Source organism: Hippoglossus stenolepis, chromosome 11 (genome assembly GCF_022539355.2).
Source record: "Hippoglossus stenolepis isolate QCI-W04-F060 chromosome 11, HSTE1.2, whole genome shotgun sequence".
NCBI classification, from domain to species: domain Eukaryota; kingdom Metazoa; phylum Chordata; class Actinopteri; order Pleuronectiformes; family Pleuronectidae; genus Hippoglossus; species Hippoglossus stenolepis.
Window position 1 is genome coordinate 23,205,111 of NC_061493.1, and position 23,590 is coordinate 23,228,700.

Here is a 23,590-nt window from a genome sequence, read left to right on the forward strand (position 1 = left end):
CTCCCACTCGGGGGTGGGTAACTCCGGGGTTTAACGGAACGCGGCGTCAGGCCTTTCTCGCCTCTTCCTCCACTGTCTAATGGCCGAGGGCCGGATGTGTAGAGCCACGGGGCGGCTGCAGAATCTTAATGAAATGTAACGTGTGTGTTGAAAATTGAATAATCTGAGACGATAATCAGAGCGACTTCTTGATTTGATAAAGAAGGATCAGAAACAACACCTCGGTCTGGATCGTCCCCGGCTCACATGTCACATGACGCAGTTGTTTCTGGAGGAGAATCAGACATTTTGATCAAGTGTATTTCAGTGAGAGGCAACAAAAAAAAAAAAATGAAAGGAAAATATCGTCTCCCCAAAGGCAGCGAGCAGAAGGGAGTTCCTTTTCATGCCTCCGCCTCTATTGTCCATCTGCTCCCGGGAAAAAAAAAAAAAGCGATTGTACTTGCAAATTTTTTCCATTTCACAGACGTGATTACACATACAGTGTTTCTGAAAAGCATCACCCTGGTGCGTCCAGGAGTCGGTCTGTCGGTCTGTCTGTGAACGCCGCTGGGTTCAGCCCTTTTCAGCAGATATCAGACACACTGCAGACGGACAGGCGTCTTCGAACCGGAGGGGAAGGAATACGAAAACCCTCCGAAAGAGAGGGAAGCGAAATGTGCCGCTGCAGAATATCTGTTCTGGACCGTTTTATTTTTAAATCTCTCCTCCGGTGATTTTTTTATTAAATTTTTTGCTACATTAGGAGTCGCTCCCCTTTCCTGCAGCTCCATCCTCACTCGAGTTCTCACTCACTGACTTATAATAATCTGCTTTGCAGGTGACGAGAACATGTGACGAGAATCTGTTAAGAAATTAGAGTCGGACGGCAGAAATAATAAGAGTTTTTGGATTTGAGATGGAGATTTAGCAGTGGAGGGGTGTGTGTGTGTGTGTGTGTGGAGAGGAGGGTGTGTGTGTGTGTGTGTGTGTGTGTGTGTGTGTGTGTGTGTGTGTGTGTGTGTGTGTGTGTGTGTGTGTGGATTAGCCAGGCTCCCATAGACAAAAGGCAGATGGATTTGCACGGCTCTGGCTTATTGAGAACGGGTGAAAAAAGGTCAGAGGGAGAGCGGCGGCCGGCTATTGTTTCCTGCAGGAAACAAAGATCTGTCCCTCACCTCCGATTCATCCCGGGTCTTTGGAAAAGTTCAACCGGGGCTTTAACAAAACCTTTCAGCAAACAAGCAAACAGAAAAACACTGCACGGACACACACACACACACACACACACACACACACACACACACACACACACACACACACACACACACACACACACCTGCACATGTAAAGAAGTATGTGCATCTACACAGGCTGCACGGACACACACACACACACACTCTGATGTAGATTGATTTTACACTGATACACTCACATCTGCAGGTGCACGCTTGTACACACTTAAACACATGCACCTAAGCAAAAGTCCACACACACACACACACACACACGCACACGCCAACAACATGCTGTTAAAACACATCTCACAAATACAGACTTCCATTTATGAATTTAACCCAAAGACGATTGATTTCACCGCCCCTTGTTATATTTTAGCCAAACCGAAGTGTGAATCCGTTTTCTCGGCAACATCCCACACACGCATACAAAATCCTCCTCCTCCTCCGTTACCACTTGCAAGATGACAAATACACAACGCGGTTAAAAGTTTGCCCTCCTGCGGTGCCGGCATGCAGCTGGGGAAAATGAAAGCGGCGGTAAATCCCATTAAAGTGAATGTGACTACAGTGGCGGGTGAGATGCAGCTGCGTGGAGCCCGTCGACTCTAAACTCCACGGACACTCCCACTGCTCCTTCGGCTGGAGACATTAGGACTTGTTTAGTTTTTTTTTGACAAAGATCAACTGCTGAACGAGTGAAGTGGTTTTTTCGGGGACGAACAGAAAAGGATGAGAGAATGTTTTTGAGCACTCCTCAATCCCACAGAGGAACCAAGAGGAGGGAGTCACATTATCATGCAGAACAACAATTCAATCCTACCAAGAGTCCGTGGCGAGGTGACGCAACAGACACCTCCTCCCGCGTCTATTCCCCATTCGTCTCCAGGTGCGGCGACTCGGAGGCAGCACCACACCGGCGCTGGAGGAGGAGGAGGAGGAGGAGGAGGTGGTGGTTGAGGAGAGAGTGAGCGGGAGAGAGAGAGAGAGAGAGAGAGGGAGTTTCATCTCTACCCCCTCATCACCCCTTTTTCTCTCCTTCTTCAGGAAAAGAAATAAAAGAGAGAGTTCCCTCCTCCTCCTCCTGCTCCTCCATCTCCTTCTTCTTTCTGCCATTCGTCTCATCCGTTACAAGAAAAAAGGAGGGAAAAAATGCAGATAGCGATTTTTGGGTCCTGGCTTTTCCTCGACGCAACTGAGCACATGCTCGGAGAGGAGAGGAAGAAGAGGAGGAAGAGGGACGACTAGCCTCCTCCACTTCCACGGAGAGCAATGAGATGCTATTTTGTTCTCAGAGAGAGAGAGAGAGAGAGAGAGAGAGAGACTACAAAGTGCACTGTGGGGCTCCTCCTTATATTCCTCCCATCCCTCCCTCCATTCCCTGCCTGTCTACAGCACATGTCACCTCCCCTCGTTGCCATGGCGACCGCGCCACATGTTGCCGACAGGAGGAGGAAGAGGAGAGGTAGAGGAGAATGAGTGGGGCGAAGGGAAGAGGAGGGCAGATGATGGGTGGGGGAAGCAGAAAGGAAGGTGAAGAAGATTCACCGAATAAATATAAAAAATCCTCCCCACAAGTCACCAAAGTCCCGTTTTCTTTTCAAACTAACATTTCAAATGATTTTGTCGATGAGGCAACAGTCGCTCGTTCTCTGGAAACAAGTGGAAATATCTTCAGAAACGGATTCACGCTCGAGTCGAGAGAAATCCAAGAGGCTTCGAGGTTCCTCTCTCAGGATCAGGCAGCGTTTGTCGTTTCTAAAATAAGACGTTAGGGCTCTAATCAGAGACTGTGACTTCCTACGATGAAGATGATTTGCATAGTTAATGAAAATCTCACGCTCGTACGTCAAGATTAAAAAATCCAAAACGCTTTCTGTTTCGCAAATTCAAACAAAATCCCTGTGATGTCACGTAGAATAAAAAAAAAATAAAAAGGTTGTTGAGTTGAGTCATTATTGGGAAAATAAACTTTCATGGAGACGATGAAATCATATTTGTGAAATGCAAATGTTCCACTTTAAAAAACTCATTTTTTTTATTAAAATAAAAAGAAATAACTTGGCTTTTTACATAAACTCTAAATTAACATAATCTCCATTATATCGTGGTCATATTCTTTTTCATTTTAAATAATGTGACTGTTACTGTACAGCACGTTTATGTATTTCATCACTAATACGTTTCTCCCTCAGTAGATTCTAATCAGTTTGTAAAGTGATTCTTTATTTGGACCTGAAATGTTCAGACTAGTTCAGACTCATTGATTCTTATCTCTGACGAGGAGTTTCTGTTTATTGGTTCGTTTGCAGGATTACGCAAAAACTACTCAACTGATTCCCAAGTTCTGTTGCAGATCCAGATCAGCGGGTGGATCCAGGTTTTTCCAGGATGAGGCATATTCAGGGAACAGATCTTTATGAGTAAATGCAATGTGTTGCAGAACCAAATGAAAATCTGGATCTGGTCAATTTAAATGTGGTTTCATAATGGGACCGTTTTAATTTCAAAATTTAAGTTTTCTTAAATACTGCGTAAAAACCTGCTGAATATGAGTAAAACAGTATAAATACAATAAAGAGAGAAACAGGTTTGTCGTTAGGGACGTGACCAACTCTGCCACACACGCACACACGCACACACACACACACACACACACACACACACACACACACACACACACACACACACACACACACGCACCAACACACACACACACACACACTGGCCTAATCAACAAATAGGACTAATGAGTTCTTAGCTGCAGCGAGTGGAGTCTGATGGAGAACTAACAGCTGCAGCAAACATGGGAGGAGGGTTAAAGAATTAAGACAGAAAGGTGTGAGTGTGTGTGTGTGTGTGTGTGTGTGTGTGTGTGTGTGTGTGTGTGTGTGTGTGTGTGTGTGTTGCAAGGCTCAGTCTTTCATGCATGGATACATTTTTGTGAGAATATGCGAACACAGTTCAACTTTGTACAGATTTGTTGTGTGTGTGTGTGTGTGTGTGTGTGTGTGTGTGTGTGTGTGTGTGTGTGTGTGTGTGTGTTTCTTTGCACTGTGTGCAGTTCGGCTTGGAAAAGAAAGTGTGTGGGGGGGGGGGGGCAAATGAGAAGATGCTGCCTAATGCAGATGACAAGGTCCTTTGTGTGTGTGAGTGTGTTAGTGTGTGTTAGTGTGTGTGTGAGGGTGTGTGGGGGGGTGGGGGCACTTAGTTTATCTTTCTATTCAGCCCCCCACCTCTCCAGCTTCTTCACAGACACCCCCACACCTCCTTTTGTCCCCCTTGGCGACAGCTGGAGGTGGCAGGCAGTGAGGACCCTGCTTCGCTCTGCTCAGTATGTGACCAGTGCTTTTCAGTTTACACCCCCCCCCTCTCCCCTCCCCTCCTCTTAATACTTACACCCCCACCTACACCGCTCTCAAAGCTCAATGAGAGAGGGTTAAGGGAGCTTTGGGCGCCAACATTTAATTTCCTTTCCCTTTCAGCTGCATGAAAATCGCATCCCGTCAGACCTTTATTCTCCACAGCTTCAGCCCCAGAACCCACACAACCCAGCGCCACCTCGACCTGCTCTCGCTCCTTCTGCGTCCGTCGGCATCGTGGCCGTGACAACAGCTTACAAGCAGGAGGTTTAACCGCCTTATTCTGTCCCAGCCTCGGTCGAAAAAACACCTCAAGACACCTCGGAATACTGCGTGGTGTAAATCTGAGGTCTTTCAATGGGAAATGGGACAAACCCCACAGATCATCATCGCCCTGTTTCCTGTTTTAACTCTTTGTTTTAGTCGCCTAAACTCGGTTTCAAGCAAAAGCGACAGATACAATCACAGAGCACCGGCTCAACACTGAAGGGAACTAGCAACAGTAAGTCGATTGGAAAAAATAGATTAAAAAAAGACTTTCACCAAACAAATCAGTTTTTTGTTCTGGTAAAACCTTCAGTATAAGTCTGGAGATATATTTGCTTTATACACATCGTGGCTGCCCTGCGTGTCCGGCCTCCGTGTGGTGCCTCATTTGTCCACGTCCTCAGAAAGTAATGCAACACGTCCACAAGATGCAATACGCACATGAACAGTAGGGGCAGTGTAAGCGCGTTTCCGACATCGTCCACTCACTTTTCCCTACTTGACTTTAGTGACTTCTTTAGAGTGAGCTCATCTGAAAAAGAGAAAAACTTTCGGACACGACTCGGCTCATTGTCTTTGCGGCGGTAATTACGTCGTTGTCGCAGGATTACGACGTAAAACAACAACAACAACAACGTCGGCCGGGGGGAAAATCCCAAACGAAATTTTAAATATTAATTTCACACTTGGTATTTATACTTTAAACATGTTGAATGACCATTTTTAAATGTAGAAATATTTGTACGACAGGTCTGGCTGCGGCTCGTCCCTCCACCGAGTGCAATGCATGATGGTATATACGGCTCCGTTAGTGACCATAGGTTGTTCACTACTTCTCACGATGCATTGTGGGAAACAATGAGTGAACAATATAGGGTATAAGAAGTCCACTAAACATTCGCACAGAAATACAAATTGCCAAAATCACTGTATAGTGATATCGGACTATCGGACTTTACAGATTGAAAAGTAAGTTGTGCACCGTCTTGTGTTGTTCTTATATTTCATCTCTCATGGCTGATGGCTTTAACATTTCAAACTGCAGAAACTACCCTTTAGAAGTGGACTGTTCATAAAGCTCATAACTGAATTCCTGTGAATTGTTTAAACATAGAACACAGTGTGTGTGATCTGTTAAAACTGCAAAACCACCGACAGGGACGAAGTAAAAGCATCTTTTCAGAGCACAGGTCTTTTTAATTCACTCGAGGTCTCCATCCGATCCACATTACCAGACCCCGGCTTTGCAAACAGATCCAGTAATAGACGCTCAGAGGTCAGTGGAGGCGATGAGCTGTGTGAGATACCAGAGGCTCGTATCACGCTCTGCAAGGCAGGAGATTTGTCTAAAAGGATTGTGCTCGTGCTGAAGGGTCTGGAGCCGTGTGAGTTCTTATCTGTAATCACAATCTGTCGTGTGGGTTTGTTGTTGTGTCGCTCCCAACATGTCGTTCTCTGCCACTGAAACAGCTGGGAGATGATATCGGGGTCTCCTCGATAGTAAGTTGTAAAGAGACGTAAACAGCGCGGCTTCAAGTCGCCGTGGTGGCTGATATCATTTTCACTGCTGTTTATAATAAAGGCCTTAACTCTATTCGAGCTGCAGCGCATCACTAGAGAAATTGGAAATATACTTTGTTTAAAAATAGTTTAAATGTGCCTGTCGATATCTGTGAAATCATAAAAAATAAAAGTTATGTTTTCCCTGTGTGCATGTGCATAACCCAGTCAAGCAACTTATTAGATCGTAATAATACCTTTTTATTATCATTCATATCGTATGATGAATGATCGGCTAGTTTAAACAAGCTGGAGATTGTGTCTCTTATTTTATTGGTGACATCATTTTCTGCGACATCATTTTCTGCGACATCATTATCTTACCATCAATCTTTATGATCTACTGTCCAACAGGAAGCAGACAATCTGTGAAAAGGTCATCTCTGTACGCATGACGTCATTTTTCTATCTCGCTTGTGACGTCACCGATCACATGACACCAACTGTTTGGGAATTAATAAGATTTTATTCGGGGAAGCATCTTGAAAAATGTGTTTTTATGGCCATATTGTTGTTATCATGTGCATGCAGGCACAGATGGGTGGAAACAACGCCCTGCTTCTGGCTGTGCCCATGTTCAGGGTAATGAAAAGGGGGGGGGGGTTAATATTTACTCTGCAACTGACACTTCCCGTTCCAGTTCCGCAGAAAATGCTCCGGCCAAGAGTGAAGTCGATTTATTAGGATTGTTTATTATCTTCTCTTCTCTACTGATCATTAAAAATCTCTGGACGTTGTTTTCTGCCACTAAAGGCCACTGATTGGACCTCACAGGACACCCGGAGTGACGCCGTCCCCAACTGTCACGAACTGTGGATGAACAGAGGGTTTCAGACCAACAGTCTCCACATAATGAGCAAACATCACTCATCTCGCCACCTTAAAAACAGACGTGTCTGCCTCTTTGTCTGACGGCCTCCGAGCGACGCAGGCATCAACTCGGCTGTCAGCGGTGTCAGATGGAAACCACATCAGAGGCCGTCTCTGGCATCGCCGGGTTGCTTCTTGTGTGATATTCAAATGGTCAAATCATCGACGGGCACAGAATGAAAAGCTCTCCGTCTTGTTTTTCACCGAAACGACAGCTCATTCAGGCCCCGGACCACCGAACCCGTGTCCTTTGTGCCGCGCAACATATTTTGGATTCCTGCGACCCACCGTCCTGCCCCCACTCGTCTTGTCTTCCAGGATGGCACCCAAGACAAAAGAGCCATCATCCGCATGATATGGTAGCCCCTCGGCCCCCGATGCCCCCTGGGACATAAATCTTCAACATACAGTAAAGAGAGCAGAACATCTGGGCTGAGGGACAAACTGACTGTGACAGGGTATTTCATGCAGTTTGCATTACAGTGGACGAGCGGCAGCGGACAGAGCTGCAGAGCTAATTGGACGAGAAGACCAAGACTCTGTTGAATCTGGGCAGAAAACCACCCAGATTGGCTGCAGCCACTTTCCTCCTTTACTGCTGACACTACTTAACACAATACTGATAAAACATAGATTTGTTACATACACACAGTGTGTATCGGAGAGAGAGGAGCTGGCAACTGATAAACACGAACAGTCACCATTATTAAGTATTACTGATGTTCTTTCCTATTCAATTTCTTATTTCTCTCATGTCAAGGTTTGCTAAGGACCCTCAGATAATAACTTTACTATGAGATATTTATCTAGTCAATTTTCTAAAGGAACGTTTTACTGATAAAAATCTAACTAAAGCCGTTTTAGACGTGACCTCCAGAGTTTGTCTTTCACATCTGAAGAAGCAGCAGGAGATTGTCCAGGTTTTTGTTTTTTGTTACTTAAAGAAACTTTTTCCATGAAAAAAGACACACAAACACACACACACACACACACACACACACACACACACACACACACACACACACACACACACACACACACACACACACACTTCTACAGTTTCTACTCATTCAAATCATTGACATACACACACAGACACACAAATACACATGCACAGTATTTTTCCTTTTCGTTTTCTAGCTCAGACACATATCCTTTATCTACATCAGCACAAAGAAACACACACTGCCTCTTCTGCTCTCTCTCTCACACTCACACACACACACACACACACACACACACACACACACACACACACACACACACACACACACACACACACACACAGCTGTCTTGCACCTATAGCTGAGCTCACTTCACAAGCAGGAAAAGTGGCTTGACAGCGGAGGCTGATGTAACTGTCTTCTCTCTGCAGCCTCAGAGTCGAGCATGAAACTCTTCTCCTGACAGTCTCGAGCAGAGCTGCAGCGCCGCCAGCCGCTCTGACTCTGTGAGCTCCGTCTCACCAGTCACACCCTGAGAGCTTGAAGACGCCTGCGCACCGACATCGAAAAAAACATCCTTATCACCTTTAAACATCAGCCGTCGTTTGTTTCCGTACGTTTTTTCTGACCTCTTCACGTGATCTTTGAACCATCAGGTTAATGTTTGCTGGTAAAGTTTGGGCGACAGTGTTGTATTGCTGTAAAACGTCTTTTAATACTTGATCGTTTAAATATTTATCATCGCTACCCTGTTGTGAACATAGGTCATAAACCCTGCCTCCTCCATGTTAGTGGAAGGACAAGTTCTTATCACACTGATGTTCAAATGTTCATGTTTCTGATTAGGTTGGTTTTAATTAGTTATTTGATTATTTGATTGGTCGAGTGCCTGCTTTGGTGGGATGGCAGTAAGTAGCTCTACCCGTTTTCATTGTGTCTCTTCAGTTGTGGTTGTGTTTCCGTTGTGTGTCTCGTGCAGTTGTGCTTTTCGTTCACGCGCTTGTTTCAGGCACCTTGGCCTCCGCACTTTCCGGTCTCAGCATGTGACAAACACATCTGGTGCAAATCGACCGCAGACAAAACTGGTGGAAATGACGCAACTAACTTCTGCGTCCCAGTTGCAGTGTCAAAGACGGACGTATTATAGCTGTGGTGCACTCCCTCAGATATTGTAGCAGATCTAGTAGATGTCTTTTATTTTCAGCAGCAGAGCTCTGGACTTATTTCGACATCTTCGATCTGAACGGTGCCGAGCGTGTTCTCCACCTGGCTGAGAAAGCGGTGACATTTTGAGAGAGCTGGCTTATGTCTGGCTTTGCGCCTCCTCGAACATCTAATGGAGTCTCGTCAGGATCAGAGGCAGTTTGCAGCGATGGAGGGAGAGAAGGACGGATGGATCCCCTTCAACCATCACACCCTTATCAGCCATCTTCTCCGCTCTGAGGGCGATGCCTCTGCCAAATAAATCAAGGGCGGTTTTCTTATGCGATGCAGACGGAGGGAAAGGTGATGACAATGACTTCTCTCACGTCATTAGTGCAGTTTCTACATCTGTTTGTGTCTCCCAGTGGATTTTTTGACAAATAAATATGTACGGTGCTGCCAGACAACGCTGCGACTACAGCCAACACAGGAGGTGACTGTCGGGGCAACAGCTCTAAAGGAGCTTTCATATAAGAACTACTAGAACGTTCTCAAGAGGGTTCTCCTCTGCAGTTCTCCACAGCTTGTATCCTTGTTTTACTAACTTAGGATCTACTCAAACCCAGTGTCGTTTTCTTTGAACCTTGAACATCATTTTACCTCGACCAAATTAGCTTTGTCACTATTGCGTCCGTCTCCAGCTGCTTTCAGACCTCACACCAAACTCCATTCAGTGCTATTTTAAAAAATAAATTAGAATATCTCAGGATTAAGCCACACAAGACACTGACGAGCTTTTGCTGATAGGAGCCGAACAAGAACACGTGATCTCCGCAGCAGAGGTAAAACGTAACGTGTTGCCTCTTCCTGCTGCGCCTCCTCCCACCTGAACGCTCCGGAGATTCCACAGGGCGATGATAACGGCACGAAAATGATAAATATAACAAAAGCACCTCAGCAGTGTAGTTGCAACAATTACAAATTCAATAGCTGGCTTCTTTACGACTTCTCTATGCGTAAACTAAAACAAACACACGGATGAATGGATTATGGATCTCACTGCTCACTCGCCCAAACAGATCAGTGGAGCTTATTTATAACCTTTCTCATATTATATGTGACAGCAAGAAATCAGGCAATTTCTATAGAAATCTTAGAATCACTTCAAGTGTACAGCTCCTCTGTTTCATCCTGAGATATTAGTATGTGAAATTTCTGGATATTTTCCTGCTGCATCTCACATTGGCTCTCGGGCATTGTACTCGGAGGTTGGCATGAACAGTCGCAACTAGCTCAGACATTTGAGTTCTCACGTACAGCACCTCCCGGAAAACTTGGAGTTCAGTGCATGTCTTAAAGCAGCTGAACACCAGCTCTCTGATCCGCTCCACATGCACATGCAGCATTTCCCACGATCGCACTGAATACAAAAAAACGAGATTGAAACCGCTTGCGCGACGTTTCCGACAACACAAGACTCTAAAGCCCTCGGTGTTGATTTGATCAGATGACAACTCGTTATCATCGCTGAGCCAGACTTCTGACCGTGATGATCTGATCCATATAATTAACACGAAACTGGAATCAATTCAATATAATTATCGGATGTTTGTCTTATTAGCTCCAAATCTGATTGTAATGCGTCCAATCACAAAGCAGATGTGTCAGAGTGACCCTCCACAACCAATAAACAGACAAACGCACAAACATAAAAGAGTATTACATAAATACTGAGAGCGTCTGTACATGTGTGTGTGTGTGTGTGTGTGTGTGCGTGTGTGTGTGTGTGTGTGTAGTTACAGTGTGTTGCTGTTGACACTCTGCCCAGATTAGCTTGTTAAAATAGAGCAGCAGCATCAACATGCACTGTGCTTGAAAGCCAAGAAAAGACTGTTGATCAAGGTGAATGCTACGCTTGTCGTCTCGCCTCTCCCTCACATTCAATCACCCCCACGTCCGCCTGCTGCCTGGCTGTGTGTGTGTGTGTGTGTGTGTGTGTGTGTGTGTGTGTGTGTGTGTGTGTGTGTGTGTGTGAGGGACCGATGGCATGCACGAGGCAGTGTTGGTGGAACAAGCGCTAGTTCATGTGTGCAAGGGTTAGGAGTCGATTATGAAGTGTGTGGTAATGTAATTCATGTTTGTGGACACGTCGTGTGTATGTGTGTATCGACGCCGGGCGAGATTTCCTGCACACGTTTCCTTTTCCACTATTCAGCTCAACGGCACCGAAATATTCTCAAACACTGCGAGGCTGACGGTGACAGGGGAGCGGGTCGGAAGTTCTTTCAGGGAGCGCCACGAGCTGAAAGGAAGCAAAACCTGGAGGTTAAATGAGCAGCGGTTGTTTGAAGAGACGAGTGAAAGAGACCGCTGAGGGAGGAGAGCTGGATCTGCAAAGCTTCGCTTCAGACTGCTGCCTAAAGGAACTGGGTCTCATAACTTGCATTTAATTCCGAAGGAAAGCCATACACATCATTTCTTGCACGATAAACTTCATTAAAAAGTTGGTTCAGTCAATCTGACACTGAGGTTTTCGGTAGAAAAGATTTCATAAGAAAAGATTGCAAAAATAACCCAGGGTCTCTGCAGGTCTCTGCCAAAGTTCAGTGGACTTTTTAAGACCATAATGAAAAAAATGTAAGATCTTTGTGGGAATATCCGAGTCCCAGAATTAGTAAGACTTCCTTGTAACTGACACAAGGTGAAGTGGAATAACCCTGGGAACACTGTGGCATCTCTCAAACTACACACACAGACAGAAGGTCTCCACATCTGTGCTACACACGAGACGACTGATCAATTTGAGTCCATTTCAACAACATGAAGAACCAGACCAACGGTTCCATTTAGGTTATTTAGAGACTCGCTGGGTCCCAGTGTGCGTGTAGCGTGTAGTGTGTAGCATGTAGCGTGTAGTGTGTAGTGTGTAGCGTGTAGTGTGTAGCGTGTAGCGAGGCCAGGCGCAGAGTGTTTCTGTGCCAGGCGAGGAGGAGTGGGTTTCAAGCAGCGCTCCTGCACACCAGAGAAATGCCTGGCGGCCATGTTTAGTCGAGAGGCCGTCCCGCTGGAGCTGTGCACATTTGAGGGGTGGGTGGGATGTAGTGGGAGGTGAGAGGGGAGTATTGTGGGGGTTCGTGCCCAGGGGGTTGTTGTCATGACGATGACATGGGTCTGGACCAATGGGGTGCAGCTAATGATGAATAATTATGCATGTTTTTTTAATATATATAAATATTACCCCCACCCACACACACACACACACACACACACACACACACAAGCCCCCCCCTCCTCCTGTTGTGAAAATTGTGACCTCGCCCCTGATTTCCTGGTGTTTGGGAAAACATGAAATGACTTTGATGAATGGCGACTTAATGGAGTTGCAGAGAATCCTGTTTGCTGCAGAAACAACACTCCCCCTCAGGCGGGGTCGCTCCCATTTTGTAATATGTGCTCTCCGGGTCATATGTATTTAATATTCCACAGCTGGCTGTTTGCAGCTTTGCCAACTGCATCTAATGGCACCATGCTCGCTCGTGCACGGTGTATTAATGCGCCGCCGGCCTCCACTGATGAATTCAAACACACATTATTACAGCTTGCAGTTATCAAGTGTTCGAGCAAACAGGATCCACACATTCGGATCATGATCTGTCCGAGTCCGCTGCTCTGGATGTTTTCCCTGACAGCTTGGATGAAGGTGATAGGGGCCGATGCTCACAGACCAGTCACCGTCTCTCACTGGGAACTTTTCTTCATACCGAGGAACAAGCCCCCCTGTTGTTGTGAATTATACGGCTTAAAGAAATTGTTTTAATCTGTGGCACTAAGCTCTGGAATCATCGTTTCCTACTGAAGACACAAATCGGTGTTTTTGAATATGTAGTTTATTTTCTGACACCATTTTGAACAGGCAGTGCTCAGTGTGTGTGTGTCTGTGTGTGTGGGGGTCTCAGTAAGGAAGTTTAAAAACAGACCAACTATCATCAACAAAGCTGAAACTTCATCTCGGACCAGGGAATCTCCACTTCATGAACTGTCTGTTTCTATGAAAGCAGAGGGGAGGTCCGGTGGCAGTGAGCCAGGGTGGCGGCGTTGCACCCCCAGCGTCCTCCCGTCCGGCGCTGTCACCGAGCTCATGGTGTCCTCGCGGCGTCCCCGACTTAAGGTAACGGCTCCAATTTCACAGTTTAATTACGGCTAATCTGAGGAAACCGAGCCAATGCTAATGAGAGGGCGCGTGCTGGCGGTCAGGGCTCGCCAGGAGGAAGACTCGAGGACAAGGTGCTGAGAATTCACAGCCCAGGCCTGTAGCGTCCCGGCCGGGACGAAGACGGAGAGACAGATGAAGACTTACAATAAAGATATTGTAAGCTGTTGTTTGCATCTCTGGCGACTTGAGGAGAGACTGAAAACCAACTGATCCAAGAATAAATAATTCCATCGATTGAACAGCCACGTTTATCATTTTGTGTTTATACAAATACAGCTAGTTTTGGATTAAACCATAGACTGTAAATAGAGATGGGGATGAGTTGTCTCTATCTCCTCCTGTTGCATAACAAGAAAGCAGAAATTATTTCAAGACAGGTGCTGCATACAGATTTCTGGAATTCTTATCGAGACACAGACCATTTAATTATTCCAGCTCTGATTCGTCGCTGCATCTACGACAAAGACAAACTCGAGATGTCCTTCGAGAGGCAACAGATACAAATCCATTAACGCTCATATATATCTTTTCTTCTTTTTCCATTCCATAATGCAATGACGAATCTGCAGAAATCTATGATCAGACCTTATCTTTATTTATGTATTTGCTTTAAGGTAAAGAGGATTTGTTTTTGGGGAGGCGGCGTGGGGGTGGGGGTGGGGGGGGGGGGTTTGGTCTGGAAAACAATACAATCTCTGCAAAGTATTCACCACCTGATAAAAGCTGCCAAGGTCAGACCTACGGGAGATTGCTGGATTGAAAACATTATTTGCGCGGCAGGCCTGTGCGACTGGAGAGCACTTTAGAGCGAGCCAAACTGCGGCAGGAGTGGAGTTTGAAGAGCAATGATGTCGGCGGCGTTGAACTTTCTTTTAAAAATCTACGTCTTGCCGTGATTGCTCGGAGGACCGAGGGCCCGGCGTGAAAACAGACCCTCTCTTCACTCCTGCTGGCGTCTAGAACTCTCTGATGAAGATGCAGACGGCGGCTGAGCTCACACCCACTTCAGCTCCGCTTCTGTTTCACCACTTCTCCTTTTCGGGGCCTCACTCCAAAGTAAGAGTTTCTGTTCCATGTCGCTGACCATGTTTGTTCTGTATCTGCTGACGTGTTCCAGTCAGTCAAATATTTGTATTGATGCTGCCGATTGTGGCTGTTTTTCACTGCGTTTGGGCACAAAGCATCTTAATGACCATCTTATTATTATTATTATTATTATTATTATTAGTAGTAGTAGTAGTAGTATCGTATAATTGTGACAAATTGTTTGCACTGTAAAGATGAAGCAGATCACAAGCTACTTGATTCCAGGTGGTTCCGTTCTCATGACATTTAAGTTAAATCATGAAGTTTTCGTAAATACAGGAAAAGTAGGAAAAGTAGGAACTTCTTCACTGTGTGTGATCAGCTCAGAAACACAGGAGCGAACAGCGAGCTGATAAAGGGGGTGGGGGGGGGGTGTAATTCCTGCTAATTGCTCCTCAGCACACACTCGTGCTGTGACTGAGAACAGATACATTAAGAAGACAAACAACAGTAATGTCGTCTGTTATGTTCACAAGAAACAACCGAGCGGTGAGTGAGCGAGTGAGAAGTTGCCGATGTCTCTGATCACTAATTAAAGCTAAAAAGATCATTTCTTAGAATCTTTAAGATCAAGAAAAACAATGATTGTTTATAATATTACAATCAGGATTAGATATAGTTCATTCAAAGTATTGGTATTGATTTTGAACTGAGAATTTCCAAGCTTTTTTTTTTAACCATTTGCACGACAACCGATCAAAACGTGATATCGTTAAAAGCTTTGAATTAAAACTTGAATTAGGAATTAATATTGTTTCAAAGGTGCATAAATATGTTTTGCTGAACTTTATCATTTGAATTTCAACGTTGCATCTGGGGGTTTAGAAGAATAATTATTATATTCTCTATTTCTAGATGTGAGTTTTCTAGAAATATGACGTTGTTTTATTCATTTTAAGTCGTAAACATGTCAGTTCACGTGTGATGGTGTCATGAAAGTTAAAGTCAGGGATCACAGTCATCACAAAATCTGGGCTCACGATACAATTAGTTTTTGATTTATTATGTAAATGTTATCTTCCCCACATTCCTGATTCAAGACGCTTCATAACATTCCAACGAATACAGTTATGAATAGTTGAACTGTTTGTTTACCTGTAGCAGACAACCAAAGCCTCGGGGCGCACGCGGTGACGTTTGGCACCGGGGACAAGCCGCGCAGCACGATATCGTCGCTGACCTTTCGGTCCCTGTGGCTCCCAGCAGGTTCTTCTGGAGCTGCTCTAAGTTTATACACTTCAAATACTGCAGGCGTGTGAAGCAGGCGACGTGGGAACTGACGCTTTCAGCTCAAACTGGAGCAGTAGGCGAAGGATGAAAATGTGTTTTTACGAGTTCCTGCATCTCGTCTGTCTGTTTTTTTTTTTTCATCTTGCCCTCACATCCCCCTCACACACAAACGGAGATGTTGCAGACTCATGCTGTGTTCTGCTGTTGCGGTCACTGGAAGAGGCTCTGGATAGAAACAGCTAAATGCCATCTCCAATCACCGGCCTGCTGTCGACTCTGTGAAGGCAACAGGAAGCTTAATGTCGCCTGACAGGGGTGAATCATCAGGAGAAATAATAACAGTCCAGAGGCATGAGAAGATCTAGAACAACACGACGCCCCTAAAATGCATCTGGATTAGTCAGTGCAGGTGCTGCGACTTTTTTTTCCTGTTCCTGTTGATCTCAATACAATACACGTGAAGTGTGAAGCTGACGAGATGAACGGTTCTCGAGATATGTGAGATACATAAAGACTTTATTTAATAAAAGATAATATTATTATTCTCTTTCAGAGCCGTCCAGAGGCTCGTTATTCTAGATTTGATTGACTGAAATGCTTTTAATCCCTGATTATTCTGTGGATGACTGTTTTTACAATAATTACTAATAATTATGAGCAAAAGAGTGATTTTCAAAAAGCAGGATTTTTCTGTTAAAGTCTGTTAAAATTACGATGACATGAAAAACAGAAAAGGAATCAAGTCTTATTGGAGAATCTGGAAACAGCCAGATACTGAGATTGATTGAAAGAACAATTTAAATGTCGATTGACAAGTTGATTAATAGACTTGTTGTTATATTGGCGGAGCGGTTTGGACAAAGACACTGTTTATATGTGTCTGTTTATTCCTCAGGTTTGTTTCTGTAAATGTGTGTATGTACATGCAGCCCCCCCCCCACACACACACACACACACACACACACACACAGCTGTATACACAGATCAGTCCACCATTGCACATTCGCTCTGTCAGCTGCAGGACTGCAGCCTACACAAGTCAGGCTGCTGATGCATTCAGCTAACCCTGTGGAGATTCTGGGGAGCTTGTATGTGGGTGGGGGTAATTAGGGTGGAGCCTCCGGTGCCTGATGAACCTCCCTGTGCCCACCCGGGGAGCAGCGAGCCTGGGTGAAAGCGTCTCGGCGCCTGCCTGTCAGTGTCCAGCAGCTCCACAGCCTCCCAGCTAACAGAAACCTTTAGCTGCAGATGCCACGCAGTGTGTGGTGCCGCTGCCTCCGTCACGGGGAGGAGAAGGGACTTGGGGACGGCAGATGTGAGAAGATGGAAGAAACATGAACTATGCATGTTTCTCTCTGGTCCGTACTTTGACTTTCTCAATACATTCTTTGTCGTTAAGTAAAACATTCGTCCTTTAACTGTACATTCCACCTCCGACAGATTCTCATATTCTGTTCCAACAGGTTGCAACGCTCCTCTGAAGTTATATTATATTTGTAAATCATTCTAAAATTTACAAACCCAAAATTTCATGTTTGACAAAATGAGCAAAATCAATCTACAGGAGGTGAGAATTTTCTTTTTCCAAACTACTGTTCTGACTTAAACACACACACACACACACACACACACACACACACACACACACACACACACACACACACACACACACACACACACACACACACACACACACACACACACTTGCTGATGTTGTTGATGTTAACGAGTGAGTGGACAACACCAGCAGTCAACTATCATACCAAGACGCCACTGGCTAATCAGGCGTGAGGAGTAGATAATGAGACGGGCCATTACAGAGCATCAGGCCGTTTGCTCAATGACGTGAAGAGACGACAGTGTTGCAGTGTGTCCACTCTGAATTACATCAGACTGAACCTACAGGTGCACATCACCGGGCGCCATGCCGCCGTCATCACAGCCTGTTGGGAGTGGATTTGTGTCCCAGAGAACCGGAGATCCAGAGAACCAGAGAGCTGAGGTGCAGTCAAATTCGGAGCTTTCCTTTTTCTACCTTTTTCTTTCCCCGTATGACCTCGACTGTACCTAACAGCCCATTTATTACCTGGGGCAAATGCAGGGGGTGTGTGAGCCTTGTATGCCGGCTGTCTGCGGCGCCGTGCTGCTTACCCAAGAGCCCCGCGGGGGTCCACATCCCCCGTAAGCAGCCTGCCGCTCTGCTGAAGTGCAACTTACAGTGACAACGATGTACGCTTTCAGCACAGAGGAGAATCCAGCCCAGGTACAAGGCAGGTCTGACTGAGCACGGAGACGCTCCACTCACAAACATTATTTGACTCTCTAAAGCTGCTGAAGTGAGGACACCTTCCTGAGATCTTCCAAGAAGGGCTGCATGTGAGAACGCAAATGTACGAGAGAGTTGCTCCAGATGTTTTCTGGAGCTTTTCCTGTCAGCCTCCGGGTAAAACAGTGCGTCCACGTGAGAACACGGCAGGAAAATGGGCGGAAATCTCACAGCGAGCGAACGGCCGTGATGAGGATGTTTCTAACATGTTATAATATATCATAATATGTGAGGCTGAATTATTATTATTAGTATTAATAATATTCAGCTAAATGTATCATTTCTTTCTGTCCCTGTGCATGGAGCTTCCATCAGAGTGAAAAATATCTAGTAATGAAACGTTAGTAAGGACTCGGAATATCAACAAACTGATTTAATATCACTCAGCAAACAGATGCTGAAAAAAACCCTTTAAATCTGTCATAAGAAATAGCTTTTAAATCTTATATCTACAGTCGCTGCAGTGATTTTAATAAATTCTAGACCGACGTGAAAAAGCAACGACTTTTGTTCTTGCTCTGTGACCAAATCTTATGAATTCGTCCAAAACGAGGGACTGGAAACACGGTGTGACCTCTGTGGCAGATGTACTCCCAACGTCTTCTGTGACCAGACAGACCACACAGTCTGACAGACACCTGGAATATATACCAGCATGCATCTGGCACTCCGGGCCCCCGCGGTGATTCGTGATTACCATATCAAAGGCCGTCCGGGCGCCGAGTCTCGGCCAGGGAGAAAAAGGAGAGCCAGCACTTCAACAGCCTCTCGATTCAATTTTTCACATGGAGCCATTTGAATCTCTATGGCAGGAGATGCAGATGATGCACGAGTGCAGCCGCACAAACGCCCACGAGTAGACAAACGCACACTCAGGTGCACTTCCACGCTGACACATGAGGGTGCGTACAATATACATGTATGTAAGCAGGCTCACACACATGCTATTGTTCTGATCTTCTCTGATCTGTTTTCCTCTTTGTGATGAAAATTACCGGTGGAGCGGGGCGCCGGCGGAGAGCACACAACCTTGATGCGGCGGCTTCATGAATATTCTCATTCAAATCCAGCTGTTTTCAGGCACCTGGACGGCAGCAGACAACAAGCGTGTGTCATTACGAGCGCCGCCATCACGCCACATCCGAACCCTCGCCACAGACTAGAATGTATCCTCAGTGAAGTCATTACGGCTGAGTGGGTAGAGCAAGGCACGGTGAGAAATTCTATTCAATGAGATCTCCGGCAACATTGTGAAACGAGGATGAACTCTGAAATCCAGATTATCTGTTGTGGAAACGGATTATGTGCAGATTACACTCCGTCACTACGCACTGGATAATGGGACAAAGGCACAAATTGGACGGAGGGAGTTTTTATCTGTGTGTTGCATGAAAAGATTTAACGGACGGTTGCGTTTAAACAAGTGAAACTGAATCTTTGCTTCTGTCGCCGGCTCATCCGGGAGAAAGTCCAGAGAAAGTCAAAATCTAGAAGAATGTCCGGAGATTATCCAGAGTTCAGTGCTCGTCTGAAATCTGCTTCTGTTTGTTCTAATAATTAGATTTAAATGATTTAATAAACTGCAAATTGTGTTAATTTTCAATCTAATTTGATCTAGATTGATAATATGAGTCCAGTGTCGTCGATTCAGCTCAGGTGTTTCCCTCTGGTCCAATCAATTGATAGGATTACAGTAAAAATAAGGTCCCCGTATAAAGGCTTAAGAAAAAGAAAGTTCGCAGCAGTTGATTTCTCTGATGAGTTCAAGTCTCTCCGGCTCAAATCAGTAAAATCAGCCGCTGTAATTTTTTAATACTTGAATCAATCTTCACGAGATGAATCTGTCTGTGTAAACGTGTGTGTGTGTGTTTTTAAATGATTGAAAAGGTCAATCTACTGTTGTTTTGTTGTTGTTTGTTTCATTAGCTCCTTCCCGCCGCCCTCTATTTGTGAAATCGCTCTTTCCGACAGATTGGAAGCGCCTTGATTTAAAATGAACAAAGCGAGCTGGTCATGGTGGAGGGGGATTAGTGCCACTCCAGGACAATTATAATCTGGTTGCAGTCACAGCGGCCTTATCTGCTACCTCCCTCCCGACACACACACAGACACACACACAGACACACACAGACGCACACTCTCTTAATTGGACTCAAGTCTCAGTGTGCAAACAGCAGAGTTTCTCGCGGTCTCTGACGTCACATGTTTGCTCTTTGGTTGTACAGCTCACTGCGGCTTGGTGAGCCATCCTGGAAGGAGGTTCAGACCGACTACAGGCTACATCCGTATAATGCACGGTAATTGTTTCTCCATGTTGTGTTAATGCCTGTTGTTTTCTTTTCCGGAAGGGGTCATGTGATAGGAGCCTGACGAATCAGCGAAGTCTACGTCAGTTTTCGGATCGTCCAGACTAAAACGCAGCGTTTCCAAACTGTGGGCGTCAGGTGAATCCGGAGTTTGAGTTTCAAGTGCTCGATTGGATTGAGAGGAACAGATTTTTATACCAGTAACCGTCTCTGACAAATTTCAAAACTGTTTTCAGAAATCTTTCCAACAATCTAACACAGAACTGCTCTCACTCTATTCTGCATTTCTAGTGATTTATTCAAGGGTCGCCTTTACTTAGTAAATTGCCTGCACTTAAGAGTTAGAAAAGCAGAAATCTGCGCCAGAACCATCACATCAATATGCCTACTGGAGCTTCGCAGCATCCGCCGTCCTGAATTTCAAAGCACAAAGCAGCAGCAACGAGAAAAGGCAAATTGCGGCCTCAATTTCTCAGAAACACGATACGTGAGGAATTCAAAAGTGCGGTCACGAATCATGAATGACCCGAAGAATGAGCAGCGGGAGATGTGCTGATTCACTCGTTGCACTGGACATGAAGGCGGCTGAAGGACGACACTTTGGAAACACAGAGGAGAAAAGGAGCGGCTGACTTATCCAACGCGATGCTCAATGATCACTACAACGAGACGGACCCCCGATGATCATCACGTGTCAGAAATCTCTTTATTTCCTGCTCACTAGGGGGTAAACTTAAAGAGCATTCCGTGATTGCAGCGTTGATGAAAGTGAAAATACGAATTCTGAACCCGCTCCTCAATCTGCATCCACATCGGGATTTGCTGGGTTCTCCTCAGACGCAGGCTCGCACGCGGGTGAAAACATAACCTCCTCAGTGGCGTTAAGGAACCAGGTGATTTTAAACTCCTTATATTTGTGTGTAAATTGACGCAGTATTTCAATGTAATTTATTCATCGCACTTAACATGCTGAATTGCCACGTGAATTAGTTTATACAACCCCACAATAATTCACGTGCTGTTTTACCGTTTCGACTGTTTTGTCGTTAATGGTTTTATTGCAGGCTATTTTTTTCCTCCCCTATTACCTTTTACTGCCGCAACAACTTAATTCCCCCCCACAGGGATCAATACATTTTCAGGTTATTTTCATTTCATCAATGTGAAAATGAGAATTCATTTGTCCGCCTGCCAAGTAACCAGAACACCCAGACCTTCCTGAGAGTTTGGACGTGTGCGAGGAAACTAAACTTTGCTTTTTTTTTGGTGTTTTTATCCTGTCAGCAGTGATGTAGTATGCTAATATTCTTATTTTACAGTGTATGAGGAACTATAATAAACACCGCACGGGCTGATGATGGATGTTTTGTCGCCGGCTGAGACAGGGTTTTGTTTTTCTTCTCCCTGGCAGCCTGTGATGGAGGGATTTTCTCTGCTTCTCCCTCCCTCGCTTACAACAAAGGTTCAATCGTCCTGTTTGCAGCTCCGTATTGATCACCCCCATAGACACCCCCTCCTGCTCTCTTTCCCCTTCCCCTCCCTCTCATTCTCCTCACCTCCCTCCTCCGCCCTTTTCCAACCGTTTTCCCTCTCAGACCTCGCTGCTGCCACTTTGATAAGCGTGGTGAATGGCATGCCGTCATCGGTACAGACTAACTCCTGAATCAATAGGCGAGTGCAGTGGCTCAGCAGCCTATTTACCACAGGGATGGTGGAGAATAGCAATGCTGGGAGAAGAAGACCAGAGAGAGCGGTGACGGGGATGTGGACGCCAACGTTTTGAATGTCGGATGTTTTCGTTGAGATGAAGGGTCAAAAATATCAGAATCAAAATTGTCTACTAAACATTTAAAATAAAGCAAAATACCAATATGTGGGCTTCACGTGTTCATACTTGGACAGCCCACACTATTGTGCACTTTTGACATGTGGCTATTTGTCCAAGGTTCAGACCATTAACTACCCTGACAGTGAAATCTTACATGTACAGCATGTAAACTGTGTTTCAGGCAGTTGTGTTATTCTCACTGAGCAGCACCAGTTTGGAGAAAGTGATTTTTTCTTTTTCTTTGAGAATGACAGAACCTCTTTGAGCTCCACAAAAAAAAAAGTTTTTGGAAGAACTCGAGTGTGGCTCGGTCCGCAGCCTGCGAGCAAATTAGCCGAGCCCGACCCAGTAGGCATCCTGTTTTCTGTGTCTGATTTTCCTTGATTACAGGCAAGTGCAGCACAACAAAATCAAACATAGTGCAGCCAACGTGAAGGAAGCCATATGGTTTGAGGTTTTTTGTCTGAATCAGGCCCCGACTCCTCCACACTCTAACCTCAACCCCGTCCAGAGCCAGATCTCATCACCCAACATCAGTGTTGGACCTCTCGTGGCTGAACGGAAGTGGATCCCTGCAGCCGGCCTCCAGAGGACAGGCCGGCTGCGTAGGGTGAGGTGATAATCATTCCATTCTATCAACACCAGTGGACGCAGACTCATATTCTGTGATCACCTGAGACTTATCACGTAAAGTGTACTCACGTCAGTGACTCCGGCCTCCAGGATGCTGAGCTTGGCTTCCTTCTCCAAATCCACTTTCTGCTTAACTGGAGAAAGAAAACACACAGACACAGGAACAGCATCAAGAATCTGTATGATAGAATATAAAAGACAATCAAATATATACAGGAATAAGAACTACCCAAACTGACAGAAACCATTTTGGAGTACTTTGACTTTTAATGTAGTCAATGTCCCATCTGCTAACATGAAGGAGGTGGGGTTTATGACCTGTACTGCAGCCAGCCACCAGGGGGCGCCCGAGACGCTTTAGCTTCTTATTTGGTGAGGCAAAAGATGGGCGACATGACAGCTCACGAAACAGTCGTCAAATCCGAGCCCTAATCCAGACAAAAACAATCCCAGAGGTTTGAATCATATCGTGAACTTACTGTTCTTTGAGCGAGATTTCAAATCTTTCATGAAGTGAAAAGTAAGGAAGATATTTTCTCTCACATTTTAATCCGTTGGTGAATTTCTGTAATGTCTTCCTCATTCTGATATTCCCACGTCACTGT

At 45.3% G+C, this 23,590-nt stretch overlaps 1 protein-coding gene across 1 annotated transcript in view; it reads right to left on the reverse strand.

Moving 5' to 3' along the window:
- Positions 1-23,590, reverse strand: part of LOC118117888 (receptor-type tyrosine-protein phosphatase N2) — a 238,940-nt gene that overhangs the window by 32,473 nt on the left and 182,877 nt on the right. Inside the window, exon 7 of the mRNA XM_047342116.1 lies at positions 23,055-23,119. Within this exon, the coding sequence (XP_047198072.1) occupies positions 23,055-23,119 (65 nt within the window). The remainder of the gene's footprint in view (positions 1-23,054; positions 23,120-23,590) is intronic.